This window comes from Nesoenas mayeri (assembly GCF_963082525.1).
Source record: "Nesoenas mayeri genome assembly, chromosome: 1".
NCBI lineage: Eukaryota > Metazoa > Chordata > Aves > Columbiformes > Columbidae > Nesoenas > Nesoenas mayeri.
Window position 1 is genome coordinate 206788493 of NC_137541.1, and position 20248 is coordinate 206808740.

Consider the following 20248-nt stretch of genomic DNA (forward strand, 5'->3'; position numbering starts at 1 on the left):
GACCACAAAAAGAATCTGATAAGGCATTTCACACGAGAGAGAAAGAGAGCCAGGAAAGGAGAAGAGGGAGAGTTACAGAAAGAGAACCAAGATATACTGTTTATCTGCTATTCAAAAGTTTAATTTCAGGACAGTCTATAAATCCACATATACTCTAATGACATAGAACCAATGGAAAGAAATCAACACACAGACATACAGTAAGAAACAAGTTTACATCATCTAGAACACAAAAGGAGAAAGTATGGTTTCAAAGTTACAGCTAGATTATAAATACTTTATTTTTTGTATTTTCCAATCAAATGCCATGTTTTACACCCTTGAAAAAAATGAGTGTAAAAGTTTCAAGGCATTTTGCTTATACCTGAAGTATAAGGATACAGCCCAATAGTGGATTCATATTTGGTTGCCACAAAGGGATTTAGTTCAGTAAATGGATTGTAATGATCTAAAGAACCAGAAAGAGTTATTTTAAGAGCACATTCATGTTATCGTAGCACCTTGTTTGTGCTAGAGCTAACACTGCATTTACATTTCACATGTCAATCTGTCGGGAGGTCACTCTTTGGTTACAGATGTTATTTTTAAAGAATGAGCCACTGGAAGGGAATGTATAGTATTGATACCATCCATCTCCACCCACTTCTGGGCTGTTGTGATGAATACTACACAAACCATTGAATGTCACAAAAACCATCAGGCTCCTTGTTCGCAGCTTTTTGTACAACTGCAGAATGGTTTGGTGGCAACAGATCTGATTGAATAACAACCCTACTGAAAAAAAAAAAAATGCGCTGGATTTCAAATGATCATTCCACATTCACATAAACCTTACACATTTTATTGGAAGTGTGGGAAAGACTGATTAGAAGCAGAGGCCAATTATTCCACAGTAGCATCAACTTCAAGTATTTGTGTACTACTGCCTCAGCCAACTAATCCTGCCGGGAATTGTGCAGAGAAGTTCACAGCAAGATTCCTCATGCTTGATCTTGCTTTCTCTCTCCATTAACCAAACACAAGGTAGAAAAGTAGTTAAGGTGATAAAGTGTAGGTGGTATAAACATCTCTAAGGAGGTGCCTGTGTTTTATCTCTGTTAACAAGTATCAGAGATATCAAAGATCTCTTTGTTATACGATCAGTTCTAGTGGGGTTCATCCTGCAAAAAGAAAGCCCTGTTGGTTCAGCATGTTTGTTTTTCAACTTAGCTTTAGGAACAGAAGTGGCATGTAATTAATTGATTTTTAGTTTATGAACGCTAACATAATTCTTCATATGGATAAGTAATCAAATTGCTATGCAGCTGCATCAACACACATATGTTTAAAGAATTACTGATAGGACAGCCATGCTGAATCACCTCCAAAGTCAGATTTCAACAGTTTTTAAAAGGCAAGCCATTATTTTTTCGCCTAATAGCTAACCAGCTTGAGTAGACCATGCAGCAGATGCACAGGGCTTTACCAGTTTTGTAATCCCAACGTAATGGGGGGAAAAATACCCACTACCAAAAAAAATACATAGATTAAGCTCTGATGTTTAAAAAGAACATTTCAACCCAAGGAACAAAGTAGCAGCATTTTCTTTTCATTCTCAGGTACATGAAGTATTTTACCTTAAAATTCCTAAGCATAAGAGTCTGCATGTAAGATCAGACTCAAACTGCTTCAACTGTAACCAAGTTCCTTTCCATCAGGTACAAGCCCATCTAGGTAGCCAAGCAAGGATTTTAACATCATTTTCATGGCACAATTACTAAATCATTTCTAACATAGCACAAATCATCCCACTACTTTTAGTTTCTGATAGGTCCCACAAATTTACTTTAGAAACTAAAATAATGTTAAAATTTTTTAGGAAATACGAAATTAGTTTAAAATGGTACGTTACCAACAAACATTTCATGTGTGGGTGTCCTACTGGTGAAAGTAGATACATCAGAAGACACAGACAGATGAGCAGCATCGTTAGTTTTTGTAAGGAAAGGGTTTAGGTTTGGAATGGCATCATCAACACTATCAACAGTAGCAGAAAAAGGATCTGTTCAATTCCAGAGAGCAAGAAAACAAGAAAAGGGAGATGGATTTAGTTACATGCTGCTGCCTAGGGATAGAAGAGTAAGAGTTAAGAAGAGTCCAGGCAGTCTAGTTTTCTCCTGATATCTCTGAACTTGGGATGACCTGGCTAATTGCTTCATTTTTCAGTTGCCCAGAATTATCCATTCTCTGGTCAAGAACAGTACAGCTAGTAGCTACGTATTTATTTTTTTTTTTAAATTAATACCATCTAGGTGTTATAAAGTGTGCTTTATACTGAAAATGAGTATGTTATTCCTCTTTAAACACAATCACTTTTTGCTTCACTCAGTCATGTCCTGACACTTGCAATGAATTTGCTGGAGCAGAAAGTTCCGCTTCACACAACAGCACCCAGGTGGTAAGTGCAGATTCGATGCAATATCACCCTGAGGATAGCTTTAAAAACCCAAATAAACAAAACCAGAGCTGTACTGTTCCTTCTTCAAACCCTGTTTATTGATACATGTATTTTTTCGTTACTAGGCGTTATGAAATTTTCAAGAGCTGCAAATACACCAAGGACAAAAGCACTTTCCTGACTAGGGTATCAGGAGCAAGAAGCTTGCTGTGGATACACCATGAGCTGCAAGGAAAAACCTGCTCTGCTTTGAGGGTCTGCAGTTGGTGAGCAGTGACAAGGAAAACACTCCTTATTAAAAAAGTTGGACCCTCCTGGGAAATGAAGGAAACACAGATCTACGTGAGTCATTTCCCGAGGAATACGAGAGAGTCTCAGGGTCTCCTGAGGAGCGATACAATTGCCAAGCTAAAATACTCCTGTATTCCAGGATCCAACAGAGAAACAGGACAGGAGAGGCAGCTACAGCACTTGCTGACAAGAGAAGCCATGGTTTAGCTGTCTGGCTTCAAAGCACACAAATCTGTGATGGGAAACTCGAGAACTCACTAGGGAAAGAAGCGGGAGTTGCATCCAGCCCTGTCTGTTCTATCACAGTGCCCAGAACTGCAGCCTCCTCTTCTAGGCAAAACCACCACAGAGAAACAGCTGAATAATAACTATAGGAGAGATTTCTTGAGCACTTCAGGTTTCTATTGTGCTTTTATCCTCAACTCTTGTAAACACTACCATGATGTGTGCAGCAGCTTCAAATGATAAGTTCTTTTCTCCCCCTGAATCTGATCTCCTGATTCTTTGCTATAAATCCCACACAGCTTGATAACATATAGATTTCAATCATATGCAAGTCTTAAAGAAAATGAAGTTTTAAAACTGTAACTGCAATATTCTTTGCAGGCTTAATACATGCTTTGATCTCCTGTAAGCTCAAGTATCTTATTTGTTAAGACCTGACTTCTCCCTCAAATTGCTTGGCTACATTGCAACAAATGTCATACCTTAAAATGCCAGCAAAATGTCACTCAAATGACAGCATCAACCAGCAAATAAAAGATAGGCAGAATAAGCTAATATAGTATTTGTAAAATAGAACAGCAATACAAAACTTTTAACGTCTTATGTTTGAGATTAGTAAAATTATCACCTAATGCCAACCAGTCATTCACCTGAAGGAGCCCTTCCTTTCAGGTACTGCTTACAAGTGTTGTCAGCTTTGAACACTACCCTAGAAGCTGCAGAACAAACAAATCTGACAATAAAACAGGTCAGATTATCCTTTAATCAGCTTCTGTTTGCTTTTTCTGTTGCCACTTCATCTTCTTCTGATTCTATTGGTTCTCCTCATAATTGGAAAAAAATCCATGCAGATCGGTCAAACATTATTTCCACACTGATACATTTGTTTTGCTTCTGAAGTTTAGGTACAAATTGGTAGCTGGCAAATACAGACACATGTGGAATGTTCTCTGAACAATTCCAATAAACAGCTTGGATAAAACAATATGAAAAAAGCTAAAAAAGGACAAAAACTTTTAAACCATATTTGTCTGAGATTTTACACAAGGATTTTACACATGCACTCAACAAGCAAATTGTCACATACTACTTTCTGTTCCCAAATCCCAAGGTTGTATCTGGAGTTTCATGTGTTCTGACTAGTAAGACAATGCAATACGACTGCAGGTTATCAAGATTTTCTCAGAAATGTCCTCTGATCTCAGATTCTTCGCTCTTCTGCCCCATTCTAATTGCAGACAGTGTATTCAGCCATGTCTCAAAACTCACCAGTGACAAAGGTAACTGAAAATTAACAGGATCTGGGCAATTTCTATCCTTGCATGTTCAGATTTTTAAAAATCACTCTCTCTCCTCACAGCAACACCTCAACATTTCTAAATCCCAGTTTCATCCCTGAATACACACAGCACCTGTTTGTATCAATGGACTCACTCTGCACCTTCAGGCTGTCATTAGGTATCAATGATACAGGTGCACTTAAAAGAATCACTTCAGTTTTGCAAACTTCTACCTTTCAGTTATCCAACTGAGAGAACAATGACAAAGGCTTCTCAGTGACATCTCTTATGGCTGCCCAGGGGGGTTGTGGAGTCTCCTTCTCTGCAGACATTCAAACCCACCTGGACACCTTCCTGTGTAACCTCATCTGGGTGTTCCTGCTCCATGGGGGGATTGGACTGGATGAGCTTTCGAGGTCCCTTCCAATCCCTGACATTCTGTGACTCTGAGTTTGAAAAAAGTTAACTGAAAACAAATTACAGAACCCATCCTCCGGGAGTTTTTAATCTCATTACCTTTAACATTTTTGGAAGCACAAAACAGAAGGCAGCAACCCCAATATAGCGCCTTTGTAACAATTCATCCTTTTATTACACGTTGAAGAGTTACTGCACGAAATTTTGAACGCTAATCGATTTTAGCCTATTGCAATTTGTAACTGGATCGATTCTCTTCTCAAAGTCGCCATATACACCAAATACAAACATCATCACGTCAGCAAATTACCTATGGGAGGGTGTGCAGTGGTTATAGAGCACAGGACTGGAAATAGCTCAGGTTCCACTCTTGGCTCTGCCACCAACTTGCCGTTTGGCTTCAGACAAGTCAGTTAATTGCTCAGATTTCCCCATCTGTAAAACGTGGAAAGCACTTCTTATCTACCTCTCCTATGTGAAGCGAGTGTTCATGGCTCTAAAGCTGAAGAGATTCTTTTTCTTTTTGATGAAAGGTAACACAAAAAAAAAGTGATCCCAGAATTTCAGCAGACAATCCAAAATCTTGACAGTTAATTAAATCTTAAATGTATTTAGAAATCAGATATACTAATGACTATTACTTAAGACACTAAACAGGAGCAACACAACACTGAACAAACAGACTGTCAGGCTCAATTTTCAGGTTAACAAAGAAATGCCAGATTGTGATGTGACCTTCAAGAGGAAGATAATTTCCCCTTTTATCTCTCGCCCGTAAAACAAAAGGGACAAGCTCAAACAAAGATAATTTCCAGAAAGCAAACAAGATGAGCCAAAACATTCTTCTCCATTTTTAAAGCCTTTTAAACATTGAAATTTGTATGTACAACTCCACACGCTCCTCACTGCATCTTCCTCAAAAGATGCTCTGCTCAGCAAATCTAAAGGATAAGCTATCATATATATTAGTATTCCCTCTGTCACTCAAAATTGTGTGTTATTGCCCTACTAATGTGAGAGGGTACACAAAACACAAAGCACACATCAAAAAACAAATAGGAAAGTAGAATACGTACACTGATCATTATGAAGATATACTAGATAACGGGAAAGATGTGGAGGAAAAGCTCATAAAAAGAAATAGCAAAGTAAAATTTCAGAACAGGATTGTTCCAATGCCTACGTAACTTTCTGAAACAGCAACTCTCAATTCCTCATGTCATAAAGAAAGCATTTTTGCAAGCATCTGATTTATAAAAAAATAATGTGGAAATAGCCATGTAGTTCAGGAGTTTACTATTTTATTGTCATTTATGTAGAAAAGTGAAAAGAAACATCCTTATATGAGATTTTAAATCCTCCATCAGTATAGCAAATGGTGCAATATGTTACCTATATGAGAAATATTCTGGAACACTTCAAAGCAGCAAAGAGAAAAAGGTTTTGAGTAAATGACTAAATGCTCTGACACTCAAACTAATCCTGAAATAATGTCCATGACTTTCTAAAATGCTCTTGCCTCTCTGGTTTAAGGACTTGCCTCTATCAATAAGATAATCTAACAGTCCATCTGAGCAACTGGGCAGAACAATAATTTGGCTGTTCTGAAGTAAATTTCAGAGGGAAGAGCTCCTTGTAAATGTTGTGTCTTCACTTAGAGATCCAATTGCAGCTATTTGCTAACTGGCCTTTGTAGTTAAATGAAACAGGGAATTTCTAAAGAGGTGCCTAATTTTGTTTTCAATAATCATTTCTGGTTTTTCCTGCCTTCTGTGCAGAGTTGTCACAACTGCCCCCTTTCAGGCCTCATCCAAGTTCTGTTCTATTATCACCTGCAAGTTTAACTTTTGACAAAATTTAATGTCTATTAAAAAAACATTTATATTCAAGTTCTCACATATCCCCCATGTCTTCACAGGAATGACTTATCCCAGCTAAGTGTCTGTAGCTTGCCATGACTCGAAGACAGCAGTTATGAGGCTGACAGGCTGGTCAACAATTAAAGTAACTTTGCTATTAACAACTCCCATAGCAAAATTCCCTGTAATCACCACAGGCTGCTACATTATTTTAATCCATACCCAGATGTAACCTTTTCCACTTCCTTCCTCCACTTGTAGCTTGTCTTTGTAAGATCTTTAAGGAAGGAACAGCCCATATATTCGGGAAACATTGACATGAACATGGCCACAGCAATTAGAACCTTAATCCAATTCAGAATTCTTACCTCCCCAGGTACTTCCTACTTGTGGAGCAGCAGGTATGGGATGTACAGACGGATGAAAAGTTGGCTGCAAATCAAGCAGATCATTTGGCAGCTTTGAAGTGCTACAAAGAGAAATTAATACAACTGTTTGAACTGCATCACAGATTTCAACACAAGGTAAATGCTAGTGACTGTCAACAGTGCTTTCTTACAAATTGGTTATTACAAAATCGATAGAAATAAGCCAGCATCAGAAAGTCTGGTGAGTTTTACATTTTCAGTTCTCCACAACTTTCCACTAGCAACCACTGCTGAGAAACTGCCTTACACCTATGAGCTACCGAAGAATTGTGCGGAAAGCAAAACGCAAGAAGCCTTGAAACACTTGCTCACACATCAGTCGTGTGAATAAATGCTCATTTTAGACTATTCAAAACCATATTGAGACCTAAGAACATCACACAGAAATGAAGAGTGAAGACTTAAATACAACCGCTGCAATAATTTCAAGAGTCAAACAGGAACAGTAAAATTCACCCTCTTGCAGAGACTTCATTTCATACTTTAAATTAGTCTTGGGAAAAAAAAAAAAAACCAACAAAGGAGTACTGCTGTTCACCCAGAACTTTTTGAGCGCACAAAATGAACCAAAATTTGCACATATGGCTGCTACTATGGACAAGGTAAGTCGCCGTGGCATCCAAGCATCTTTGGAAGTGAGACTAGTAGCTAGTAGCTATATCCTAGATCTCTGCGTATTCTCTTGCTGACCCGATCACTTGTTTCATTCTGTTTTTACTGTTTCAACAGTGACTGAAATCACATTTTGCCACTACTGCTAAAAAGCAGCATAGTCTGGCACAGCCCTGTAATGTGAGCAGCAGAATTTTCAAGGTAAAGCTTGTTCAGGTTAACAGACACATTGCAACTAACAGCAAGCAGCCGAACTTATGGCCCAATATATCCTCTGCACGGCAGCTCCTGCTGTAAAATCTGTTCTTTGCTCACAGCAGTCACACTGCCAGCAAATGAATTTACACATGAAGACAAACTAGTATTTGTTTTTTTTTCAGAAAAAAACGCTCTTGTCCTTTGCAAGCCAATGACACCAAGCTGTGTGGTGCAGTTGACACTCTGGAGGGAAGGGATGTCATCCAGAGGGGCCTGGATTGGCTGGAGAGGTGGGCCCATGCAAACATCATGAAGTTCAACAAGGCCAAGTGCGAGGTCCTACACATGGGTCAGGGCAATCCCAAGCACAAATACAGGCTGGGTGGAGAATGAATTGAGAGCAGCCCTGAGGAGAAGGACTTGGGGATGTTGGTTGATGAGAAGCTCAACATGACCCAGCAATGTGAGCTTGCAGCCCAAAACACCAACTGAATCCCAGGCTGCTTCAAAATCAGCGTGACCAGCAGGTGCAGGGAGGTGACTCTGCTCCTCTGCTCTGCTCTGGTGAGACCCCACCTGCAGTTCTGCATCCAGCACGGGGGCCCGCAACATAAGGACACGACCTGTTGGAACAGGTCCATAGGAGGCCACAATGATGATCAAGAGGTCTGGAACAGCTCTCCTATGAAGACAGGCTGAGAGGGCTGGGGTTGTTCAGTCTAGAAGTACGGCGCAGCGGAAGACCTTATAGCAGCCTTCTAATACCTAAAGGGGACCTACAAGAAAGCTGGAAAGGGACTTTGTACAAGGACATGTAGTGATGTGACATGGGGTAATGGCTTTAAACTGAAAGAGGGGAGATTCAGATGAGATAGAAGGAAGAAATTCTTCCCCATGAGGGTGGTGAGGCACTGGAACAGGCTGCCCAGAGAAGCTGTGGATGCCCCATCCCTGGAAGTGTTCAAGGCCAGGTTGGATAGGGCTTTAAGCAACCTGTTTTGGGTGAAGATGTCCCTGCCCATGGCAAGAGTGTTGGACTAGATGATCTTTAAGGTCTCTTCCAACCCAAATCGTTCTATGTAGCACTTCGGGCTGTTTGAAGAGCCTTTATCAAATGGTTCTGTTTTTCAGAACTCTTGAGAGGCAAGTTTCAAGTTACTAGTTCAAAGCATACAGCCCTTTCAAATATCTGGCCTCCAAAAAGCAATTTAAAAGACAATATATTTTAAAGACATCTTTCAGTTACTAACACTGACGGATTCTCTAGATCCTTATATGCGAGAGCTATTTTCCACATATTTGGTATCAAGTGATTTCCTAGAATAGGTTTCTAATGGGGAAAGAAGGCTGTCACAGCGCTGAGTGCTTTAAAAGAACAGTAGATTCTTATGTGAGCAGTAACAGAACTAAGCAATCCTTCAGGTTCAGGATCACACAAAGCAAACCTCTGCCTTCAGAGAGCTAATTCCCTCTACACTGGTAAAAGCACTGTACCTTCTGCTACTGCTGCTTGATTTGACAGGTATTTTACAGAATGAAGGTCACACACTTACTCATACCAACAGCTCCTGCTAGCCAAAGATGAGGATTTGTCTGCAGCAAGTAATTTTGCACTATCTTTGCAAGTCCTTGCAGACAGAGCTGTTCCAAATACAAGTCAAGACTGCAAGAGCTGCCTCTCTTCTTTCAAACCCTGTTTCAGGTTTTCTTTTTTCTGAAAATCTACCAAGAACTCTGGTTTTAAAGATCGAGAAATGCAACAGTCAGTGTTATCTTTATGACCTCTCAAACTGAATTTTTATTTGACTTTTCCCAAAATAACTTGTAAGGTTCTTTGGTGACAAAGCATGTGTGTTTAGCAGTTCCAACTGTCCACCTCACCGACTCAGAACAGCTATAAGGGCTGTCAGCAGTTGGTTCATATCAGAAACTATTCTGCAAACGGATACTGAAAACACACTTCTTGTTGTTTACGGCAACAGGTTACTTCCTCAACAACTTGACCCAAAACATCATCTCTTATATCACATCACTAATGTACTCTATACCCAACCAATCTTCTGCAATGTACACTCTGCAGCAGCAATTCAGAGGAAAGTCTCACTGCAGTTCACCTCTCAGTGAAGCAACACCATTAAGCGCACCTGTTTGAAGAGCTAGGGGTAGAAAAAATATCAACGGCTGGTGTAGTCATTATGTTCCCCGCTGCCGTGGACACAGGAGAAGCTGCAGTCGTTAAAGAGGTATGAGGTTTCTTTGCAAGTTCTTTTAGACGTTGTTCCTGTTGGGAAAGAGAACCGGCGTAAGAAATCCAGAAACAACATCTGTGTGTGTGACTTTCTAGGTAACTAAAGCAAAGCGATAGAATTTTTTATTTATTCCACACAGTGGTGTCAGCTACTTATAATTACAAGTCAGTGGTACCACAAATACTCGAGAAACTTTTTTAAGAAACCTTCCACATTTTGTATGGTACATGCACGTAATATTCTACCTCCAGCACTTTGCCAACAGTACATGTTCAGTACTAATAACTCTGTTTTTTCCCTTTGCTCCTTCAAGAATCCTAATAAGCCATGAAGAACATAAGAAAAGTGTTTTCAGTTAAACATTCTGTATTCCTACCTTTAAAGCTTTTAAGCGAGCCTGTTCTTCCTCTAATGCAGCTTGTTTTTCCCTTTCGTCGACTTTTGTGAGGGACAGGCCAGTGCTTGCAAGGGAAGAGACTGCATTGGAAAGGGTGGTAGCCCTAAAGTAATTGGACAGGAGAAAATCCGGCTGTTAAGAGGCGACACGTCATAGAAACATCTAAAGAACACTTTACTGGTATCCACCCAACCTCCTCCTCAACTCTTTTAGCATTTGTTATATCTTACGCTGTACAAAGTGATAAGTTTAAATAAGATACAGTGAATGAACAGTAAAATGAAAATATCTAGAAAACACGCTATCTACTGTTACACACTGGATTTTGGATTCCCCCCTTAAATGTTTCCCCTCCAAACTGCATTATAGAATTCATGTTTGAAGCCTTTGCCGTTCTCCTCTTTGCCTAAGATGCATTATTTAAAGATACAGGGGAATCTCTGATAATCTAAACTCCAATTCAAACTGTTGCTAATTGAACAGGTTTAGTTAAGAAACCCAATGCAACTAGTGTATCCCAGAGGAAAAGTTTCAACTCATCATCATGTTAAAAACTGCGGAAAGAGATTTAAAGCAAACACTTAACTTTTATAACAAACTAAAGTAATCTTAACAAAAGAAAGCAAATACTCTGAAAAGCAGCTAGCAAAATGGTGCTAAGCTCTAATATTGTCACTATTGTAAAAAAAGAACATATAAAATGTTCCTGCCTTTTTTAACAGACAATAAAGAAATGCTATTTAATTTTGCAAGTCTTGCCCCCAATATTAAGCTTTTTAAAATTTAAACAATGAAGTTAGTTGCCTAGAGGACTCCTCTAGATTGCACTTTGTGTTTTAGCAAGCACTTAAAAACACTGAATGTCTTTTACCATATACAGTATGGCTTTAATCCCCAATTACTTTAAAAATCTGTTCTTAATTTAAGGACTTCTGGAAGCATTTCCTTGCTTTTGATGGAAAAGGGATTCAAGCTGAGATACAGGAGTCTAAAGATATTAATCAAAAGATGTTGCACACCTTACAGAGGTCTAATTAGTAAAGCAAAATGAACATTTGCAGGTGATAAAAAAAAACTTAGTTTATCTTCAGAAGTTCATGATTAGATGTTAAAAGTAACTACTACACAAGGGATTCTACAGCAAGTGCTTGCAGCTCCTTAGCTTCTAGTTGTGTTGACCTGGAAGAAGCTGTCTTAAGTACTCAGCAAGAGAGGATAATTTGCTATTCTATCATTGCTAATGCAAAATCCTCAACGTAGCCTACACAAACCTTCATTTATAATGAAATAAAAAATAATGGATTTAACATTCGCTTCAACAATTGTTCAAAAGGACAAGGGCATAAGCACCTGCTTGCAGCTGTGGAATCTTTGATTTTCTTCCCTTCTAGAGAAGCTAAATGTTGTTCCAAAGCATCAAGAAGGCTACTCGGTGCCTGCAAAAAACATAAAGACATTTGGGAACAGATCTGAAGAATCTAAGGTGAAGCAAATCAGTAGTTAAAAGACTTTCAGAGAATGCAACTGTAGGGCAACTGGAACAGCTCAGAGTAACTTAAACCACATCTTGGCATCCTGTATGTATTTAATTAGTTAAAACACCAGGTAATGTACTCTCCTCACTACATTACTCTGTCATAATGACTCACCCGCAAGTACTGAAATATGTCAAGAGATGTTAAAATCAACAGCTAGGAAACAGCAAGCAGACAATTGGAAGCAGCCAGTATTTCAAGAGCCACTAAGAAGGAAATTGTACCTAAAGTCATTTCTATGTGCATGCTCTGCAAGCCTTCACAATGATTTCAATGACTAACAAAAAGCAAGCTTGCTAAAAACCACAGCTTCTTCAGCTCATGTAGAGGTTTCATTATGTGAACTCACAGATATAAATTGCATCTTCAAGCATGACAGAAACAAAGCTGCCTTAAAACTCAATTAGAGTATGATAGAAATGATCTATAATATTTCACAATAGGATCATTGCATATAAAAGCCGCAGTCTGACAGAGTTTGGATTTCATCACACACTTGGAAATAACTTGGTGACAACGCATGCAAGAAAGTGTGAGTGCCACAATGCCAAGTTTTTCTGGTTATGAAACCCCAAAATAGACATGTACTGGCAAACACATAATAGGTTTATCTACCTGTGAGAGATCTGGTATGTCTCCTCTGTCAATTCCAACTTGCTGTAATAAAACAAATGAGCTTTAGAACCTGTTTGCTGTTGTTAAAGGCGGAGACGTTCAAAAAGCAAACAACATTAAGATGGATTTGGGTAAAAAGCACAAACCTGTCCACACACATTAAATCTCCACAATCTAACCTCTATAATGGTTGGTTACAATAAATTATTCTGTTAAATGTATACACATTTGCAGTAGGCACATTACAGAGGTCTTTAAACAGATACAACCTTAGAAATAAAACAGAGCAAGAATCCAGCATTCAGAATTTTAAGGCTAGAAAAGTTTGCCTGTCTTACAGTTTCTGTGGTGAATTCTCAGACCTACTGATATAGAGCTTATTTGCTAAATCAAAGCACCTTCAAAGTTTCCTGTTTTCTGAAATGCAGATCAAACTTAAAATGTTCTGCAGCAGGATATATATTCTTACAATAGCAAGATTAATACTCTCAACTTCAGCTGATAATCAACTGAAAATAGCCGAAGGTAGTACCTCTGACAGATATTCTGTCAGGACAGACAGCAAGCCAAGCTTTACAGATTAATTTTTTTGTTAAGAGAAATATGAATAATGAAGGAAAGCAAAACAAGAACAGGAGCAAATCTCAACCGAGGAACTGCGTAATACCAGGATGTCAATTCAGCAATGTTTCAGAAACTAGAACACAACAAACTAATGACATTAGAAAACAAACAAAGAAACAAAACATCTTGCAAGCTAACTGAATTTTCCTCTATAAACACACCTACAGCCAAAATAGCTTTAAAAAGAGAAAGTTACATGTTCATCTACTTGTCTCAATTCCTTATTTCTGAAGCTGCTATTTCATCTAAAACTTAAGGCAGAATTGTGGCTTTCAAACTAGAATACAGCTAGAATCAGAGAAAGCAGGAGATCACCATAAATTTACTCTACTTGTTTAAATCGAGGCTCTTCAAAGCAAGCTCACAATTATTATGTAACTGAGGAAATTTTAAAATGCGTATTCATACACCCTCCTTAAGTAAAAGATAAACTAGGAAGTACTTTGTAGCCAGGTTTTTCAATACAGTCCTCAAATGAACTAATCGCCAGGGTAGAGACTGACAAGATCACCCTTGATGAAACTGCAATTAGGCTGGAAGGAAGAAGCGTTTGCTTTATAAGACAATAAGCACTTTATAAGCTGTTTCAAACCAAGGGCAAAGTTTGGCTCAATAAAGCTTACCTCTGCAACTTTAAGGAACTCTGAAATCCGTGTCATTCTAGTGAGGAACTTCTTATATATATCAAGGCCTTCTTTGCACTGGTTCTTTTTCATATCAAAGTATTTTTCTATAAACAGCAAGAATACTTGCATTAAAGAAGAAATCAAGCATTCTGCAAGGGATATGCAAAGTATATAAAACAAGACAAACAGAAAATGCCTGCAGATCTGTTTTCTTTTGTTAACTGGAGAAGTTACTACCCCTAACATGCACCAAATAATGAAAGCTCTGTGGGACGTGAGCTAATTATCATGTGCATGCAATTACACCTCACCTTGCAGGTACTACATCTCACAGAAGCATAACCACTCTGAAGAGGAGAATCAAGTTTAAGAACAGGTCACCCAAAGAAATGTAAATTCATCCTCTTGGGGGTTTAAAGAAAAACAACAAACAGGCAATATTACAATCTGGCAGTCAAACATTTGCTCTACTCCAGTGGCCATATATTTGGCAAGATGATGATATTCTCCGCCAGACGGATGCATCTTGTTATGCTGTGGTCTACACTGAGGTGCAAGTGATTGCAAAACACTGGTGCTGAAAGCCAGAGGGTCCCACCCTCCTTCTTGAAATAGCCCTTTCAAGGCCTGTTTCTATATTAAGTTTCACTAAAAACATGAGTGAAAGCAATTGCATGCTAGTTGTTCTTACTGAGGGAAAACAAGAAGGCAGTGGCTTCAGACTGGTAATGACTAATTTTGGATTTTGCTTTCCATTTTGCATGCACTGGGTAATAATAGCAATCAGGTAGCTTGATGCAATCACAGAATGCAGCCAAACCAAGCAAATTAACAGATTACTTTCAACTTAATTGTTTTCCAAATTTAGGCTCCTCTGCATCTCCAGTGTGTGCAAGTGAAAAGGCCTGAAGCCTGGATTTGTAATTCCCCTTAAGATATAAGATATGCTCTAGAAATATAAGCCAAGCAATTGTTAAAAAAAACGAACATTAAACTTTTGATAGGCAATGGATCACAGATGCTATGACTGTAAATTTGTAACTGACCATAACTTATTCCACTTAAGATACAAAACCTGATCTTGTTTCTTAGGGAAAAACGTATCAATGTCATGATTCAGGTTTCTACACAGTTCAGTGAAAAAAAACCCAAACCAAACAGAAACAACAACAAAAAACCCCACACAACCAAAACAAAGCAGTGCAAAAAAACCCCAAAATGAAGAAAGTCTTGAATTGTCTTTGCTTTCAGAGATTTACCCATCCCTGTATACAACCGAATGGCAAATGCAACTGGACAGAAAAACACTGGAAATAAATCACACTTAGAAATAACCATAATATTTTGATATTTTACAGTAAGACTATTTCAGCCCTTTGTGATTGTTTACCGAGCTCCCTCCCCAAAGTCTGACATTGCAGAAAGGGGTTATATTTACCCAGGAGGTTAATAATCCCTTCGTTATACGCCGCAAACAGTCTAATGGCATCTTTGAAGAGAAGCATGAAGGCAGCATTAATTACACCGTTTGTAAGTTCATTGCTATTGACCTAGGAAGATCAGAAAAAAGTTAATTTAACCGAATTGATCCCTTATTGGAAAACTTGGAGCTGAACTCCAGTATTCTATCCCAAGGCGTGCTTTCCAATCATCTCACTGGCTATTTATGGAAAATAGCAGCACAGAAAATCAACATAGGATCACTCAGAACAGAATTATATCACTTTGGCAGGCATTTCCATTAACTACTGTTCACGTTAACTAACATAATTAAAATAGGGTAGAAATAGCCAACTTTTAAATGAACAAAACCCTTATACAAAGTACACAATAAACAATAGTAATTTAGCACAAAGCATTGTCTCCAGTAAGCATCATACTTCTTTTTTTCCCTTTTTCTTGGGTGGTATAACAATGAACAAAATGATTTGTGCTCTTTAAACTGTGCAGATAACATTGAACCAAGTTCAAGACCTTTAATCTTGACCTATTTTAGAAGCTTGTGCAGGTTTGTACAACAAAGTCAACAGTATGTTAGATGTGTACATGCAGCTAAACTTACATTGAAGTCAAGAAGTGCATCCATTTGATTTTGTATAATTGGTACAGTTTTTAAGAGTTTTTCTGTGCTCATTGTTCTCATTACTCCATCAGCCCTGTTGTGCAAAACAAAAGAAAATTCTTCACCTGAATTTTGAAGGCAATTGTTAGTGAGAAACATAACAGAGAATAAAATAGGGTCATCAGACAACACATTTAAATCATTGCCATTCAAAGCAGCATTTTGATGTTTAGGAATGCCGTCTAGCCAATACAATTGTAATAACTGCAGTGTACAAAAGCAACAACTTTCATTTGGCCAAAATATGAATCCAAGAACAATTTTTATTCGAGGGAAATGAAACTGATAGTGCTCAGAGCTATGATGCATCAGGTAACCCAAAAAAGCTCTGAAGGTTATTTCCGAGGTAAATTTTTACCTATGCTTTTTCAAATCACATTATTATTATTTCATGTCAGTTTGGATGATTTTCAAGTAAAAGCAGCAAGAAAGAATAAGTAAATACGACAGGATACTTTTAAAGTTTTTTAAGGAAGATTATAGGGACTACATGACACTTCCTTTTAATGGCTGACTACTATTTGTTTGTTTATTAGTTGTCCAGATTAAACAGACTAAGACCAAGAAAAGCAACAACTGAGAAAGACTAAATCGCCTCAGTGACAAGAAACAACCACTTTCTGTGAGACAGACCAGCCAGCCCTGCAGTTGCATCAGCGTGCACACAGCAAACCAAATGTTCCCTGCAAGCACAGATCCCTCAGAGCATCCGCACGGAAAAGCCCGTGGCTGTTCTCCAGGCTGGAAAGGAACGGGGAACACGCTGCTTCCAGCTTTCTACTTGTGCCTTCTGCTCTGTCCTAACAACAAAGAGCAGCTGCAACAAGCTTAACATGGCAGGGCATGAGAGCAGAGCCACTGAGAAAATGTACGAAGTGTGGAAAAAGGCAAATTGCTGCCATCAGAACAGTTAATTCCTGCTGGGTCACTAAATGACCTCCAGGCACCTGCTATGGGCTAAATAACTTGTTAAGCCTAAACCAGCTGATTATAGAGCAACTGTCTAACTCTAGTGTATCTGCCACCTGGTCGCACACACATCCTACATGTGGGAAAGGCCAAGGGTTTTATTACTATGTTATTGGGACAGGAACAGTGAGAGGAGGCCAAGCATCCCCCTCTGCCATCAGATTTCAAACTGAAATGGACAGTACAGTACTAGCAAGGAGGAATAAGGGATCTGGATGGTCTTCTGGGGCCAATTTCAAATGGCTTTGCAATGCTAACACAAGGTATCGTGAGGCAACCCACTACTGAAGTTAACTCAATTAACAGTTTTAGGTTGAGATTTTTGTGTGTTCGTTAGTTAATTCTTAACTTTGAAGCATTAAGATAAAATTATCCTGTGTATGGATGATAAAGGATGCCCAAATGTAAAACTAAAATAATGTTTTTAAACTTTAAAAAGCACTGCATACAGAGATAACGGACACAGATGGAAAGAAAGACTTTCAACCACAACCATGATGTCCAGTCCTCCTGGTGGAGATCTCCTCATTAATTCCATCATTCACTATAACATTCAATTTACCCAACTACTGGTGCTCTGGACTGTGCTATTTTACATGTAAACAGGTACCTAGTCTCAAACAACTGATTTCTTACAAGCAAGCTCGCTTTAATTCCTGTAGACAAACTCAGAACAGCATCTACAACAATATTCTGTCAAAAGTAGGAATTGCACTGCCTTTACAAAGGTAGAAAACCTCATACAGACATTTTGGACAAGAACATCGAAATATCAGAAAGGACGATAAGACATTTCACTAAATACCTGTCATTTAAATATTCCAGAGCGAGAAACACAAGGGAACTGTATAGTCCCTTATAGTACACGCAAGGGCAAGTAACTTGTGGTGTATCATGGAATATTTGTTCAAACTTCTACTTCTTGACATATACTTTGATTAATATCGTCTTTCATTTTTCATATTAAACTCAATGTTTTAAAAAGAATATAATAACTGAAGTAAAATATTTTGCCAACATACATAACTGAACAGTTGAACCTTTGTGTGTCATGGGAGATTTCCAACTGAGAAAAGCAGACATCACTGGCTGTACTAAGAGCCAACACAGGTATTTTCCACTTGAATTACAGGACACAAGACAAAACCTCAAGATAAGCAACCCAAAATACAGTTCTTACCCTCTTTTTACTTTTGTGAAGTCAAAAGCCACTTGTCTATAGGAAACTGCCTTTTCATTCAGATACCGACTATACCTTCTGATAAACGTTGACATGTCATAACCTAAAAAATAAGTTTCAGAAGCTTATTACTTACCCAGTCAACTAATGAACAAGAACCTTAATCTAAATAAAGTGCAACATATTAATGCAAGACAGTTTCATTACATTTTTGCCTGATTTTGTATAGTTCATCCATTACAAAAATTGTGTACATCATGTAAATCGGACAGACAATACCGCAAATATCTAGAAGACCTGAACTATGTCGTTTATATGCTACTTCCTAAGGATATTACTTCCAAAAGCAAAAAGTATTTTTACGCAAGTTCTCTCATACTATGATAGAGATTACTGCCAAAAAATGACACTATGTTTCCGAAGATGTTTATGTCAACTCATTCTCTCAGCACTGAAGGAAACATTAAGACACGACAAATTCTTTTACATTAAGGTAGTGGCAATAGGAAACATTTTGGTAATTGTCAGTTTAAGGATATAGACCAAGAAAAAGATCTGTTCATAGTCTATACTGAGAGCATGGAAGTAAAGACTCAATAAAAAGAGGCAATTTGGTAAATTCTTGGTTATCACTGGTTTCTGTCCCCAGGGAGCAGCTCTGTGTGCCTGTTTCAGGACACTTGTGGCAAAAAAATCAGAAGCAGCTATATAAAAAGTAATGTGGGAAATGCAGAAAATAAGAAACCACCTCAGGAGGAAAAAAAAAAAACAATACAACAAAAACCAAACCCAAACCAAAAAAAAACCACCCCATCAAATGACAGCTACAGGTATGATGAGAACTGCACTAAACTGCAGCATAACAGTTTGGAAGGTTATTAGTCTCAAAGGGAACTAGTCTCAAAGATGGATGGAATGGTCTTTGAATAATCTTCCAAAATGTATTTGTGTTTTGAGACACAGTTCTTGTTTCACTGACATGCTCTATCTGATGTACATACAGTGCATTTTGTAAAATTACTAATCAAAATCGACCTCTCCAAATAGAGAAATCTCTTAAGAAATGAGGAACGCTCACTCAGATGTGATTAGCTAAGAAAGTTAGAAGCACTTATAATAAGCCTTTCCCAAAAGATCCAGCAAATTCTGCCAGCATTCAGTTTCTGCCATGCCACGATAGCATTTTAAATTAAGAAATGCAATTTGGGGTAAACCAGACAGAAATATTAGTCCTGAAACAACACTGTCCATTAGAGTTACCCAGTTGTATTTACCGTCCCCCAGCACACTACTGTCTTTTAATGAAAAAGACGCCTTACCTTGCAATCCACTTTTGTCTAGGAAATTGCTCAAATTAAACAATGTATTTCTGGACGCCAGATACTGGATAAAACGCTAGACAAAAGGAAAAATTTGAATGCTTTTACTAGATTATCAATGAGCTGGAACTGAGGTTAACAGTACTAGAAACTCTTTATCCATTTTATGAAATTCAGCTTTTCTTTAAGATGGATTTCAAATCTGGAAACTACTACAAACCCTGAAGCTATTTATTATTTTTTTATGTAAAAATATGTGAACATCAGTCACAGAGAAACTGCATGAAGGGCCCTGACTGAAAGAATTTTGCTTTTAAGCCAGAATATGAAACTAAGAATAGTGAAAAAATCTCCCCAATATGTTCTCACTTTACAGGCTCACAATTGTTTCACTAACTTCAATTTTATAAGTTGATTTCATTTTTCCAACCAGCCAAGGCTTAGTGTAGAATTGTAATAGTGCTTAGCTTAAACATGAAAATAAGGTGATATAAAGATTAGTTTTCTTATAAATCAAGTGTCAAATAAACACAAGAATCCATATAAGACATTAACACAGTATCACACTTAGTGCACATCATTAATCACACATAATTCTGAATTACGTTTCACAAAATGAATGATGCTATTTTCATCCTGTAAAGACATTTCCGATCACTAGTGCCACATTTCAATTTAGTAGGAAAAAATAATTTTGCCTTATGAACCATTGTATTGAGAGCTGCAACAAAAAAAAATCCCAGTCACTTGCCATAACATTTTGACAAAGGAAAAAGTAGTTCTGATCACTGCAACATGTACTATTGAATTATTTTCATTAGCATAAATACATAGGTAATAAAAAGACTGGAGATGAGTAAATGCA

The 20248-nt window shown here is 38.0% G+C and overlaps 1 protein-coding gene across 4 annotated transcripts in view; it reads right to left on the reverse strand.

Annotated features, from left to right (window-relative positions):
• PICALM (phosphatidylinositol binding clathrin assembly protein) overlaps nt 1-20248 on the reverse strand; it is a 72874-nt gene that overhangs the window by 19682 nt on the left and 32944 nt on the right. For all 4 annotated transcript variants that reach the window (XR_013923450.1, XR_013923451.1, XM_080361575.1 and 1 more), the window contains exons 3-12: nt 19384-19459; nt 18065-18167; nt 15856-15949; nt 15232-15343; nt 13791-13897; nt 12544-12585; nt 11744-11829; nt 10373-10496; nt 9892-10028; nt 6878-6978 (exon numbers count right to left, since the gene is read on the reverse strand). Coding sequence is in view for 2 of the 4 variants with exons in the window: in XM_080361575.1 (XP_080217701.1) it covers nt 6878-6978; nt 9892-10028; nt 10373-10496; nt 11744-11829; nt 12544-12585; nt 13791-13897; nt 15232-15343; nt 15856-15949; nt 18065-18167; nt 19384-19459 (982 nt within the window). In the remaining 2 variants the exon portion in view is untranslated. The remainder of the gene's footprint in view (nt 1-6877; nt 6979-9891; nt 10029-10372; nt 10497-11743; nt 11830-12543; nt 12586-13790; nt 13898-15231; nt 15344-15855; nt 15950-18064; nt 18168-19383; nt 19460-20248) is intronic.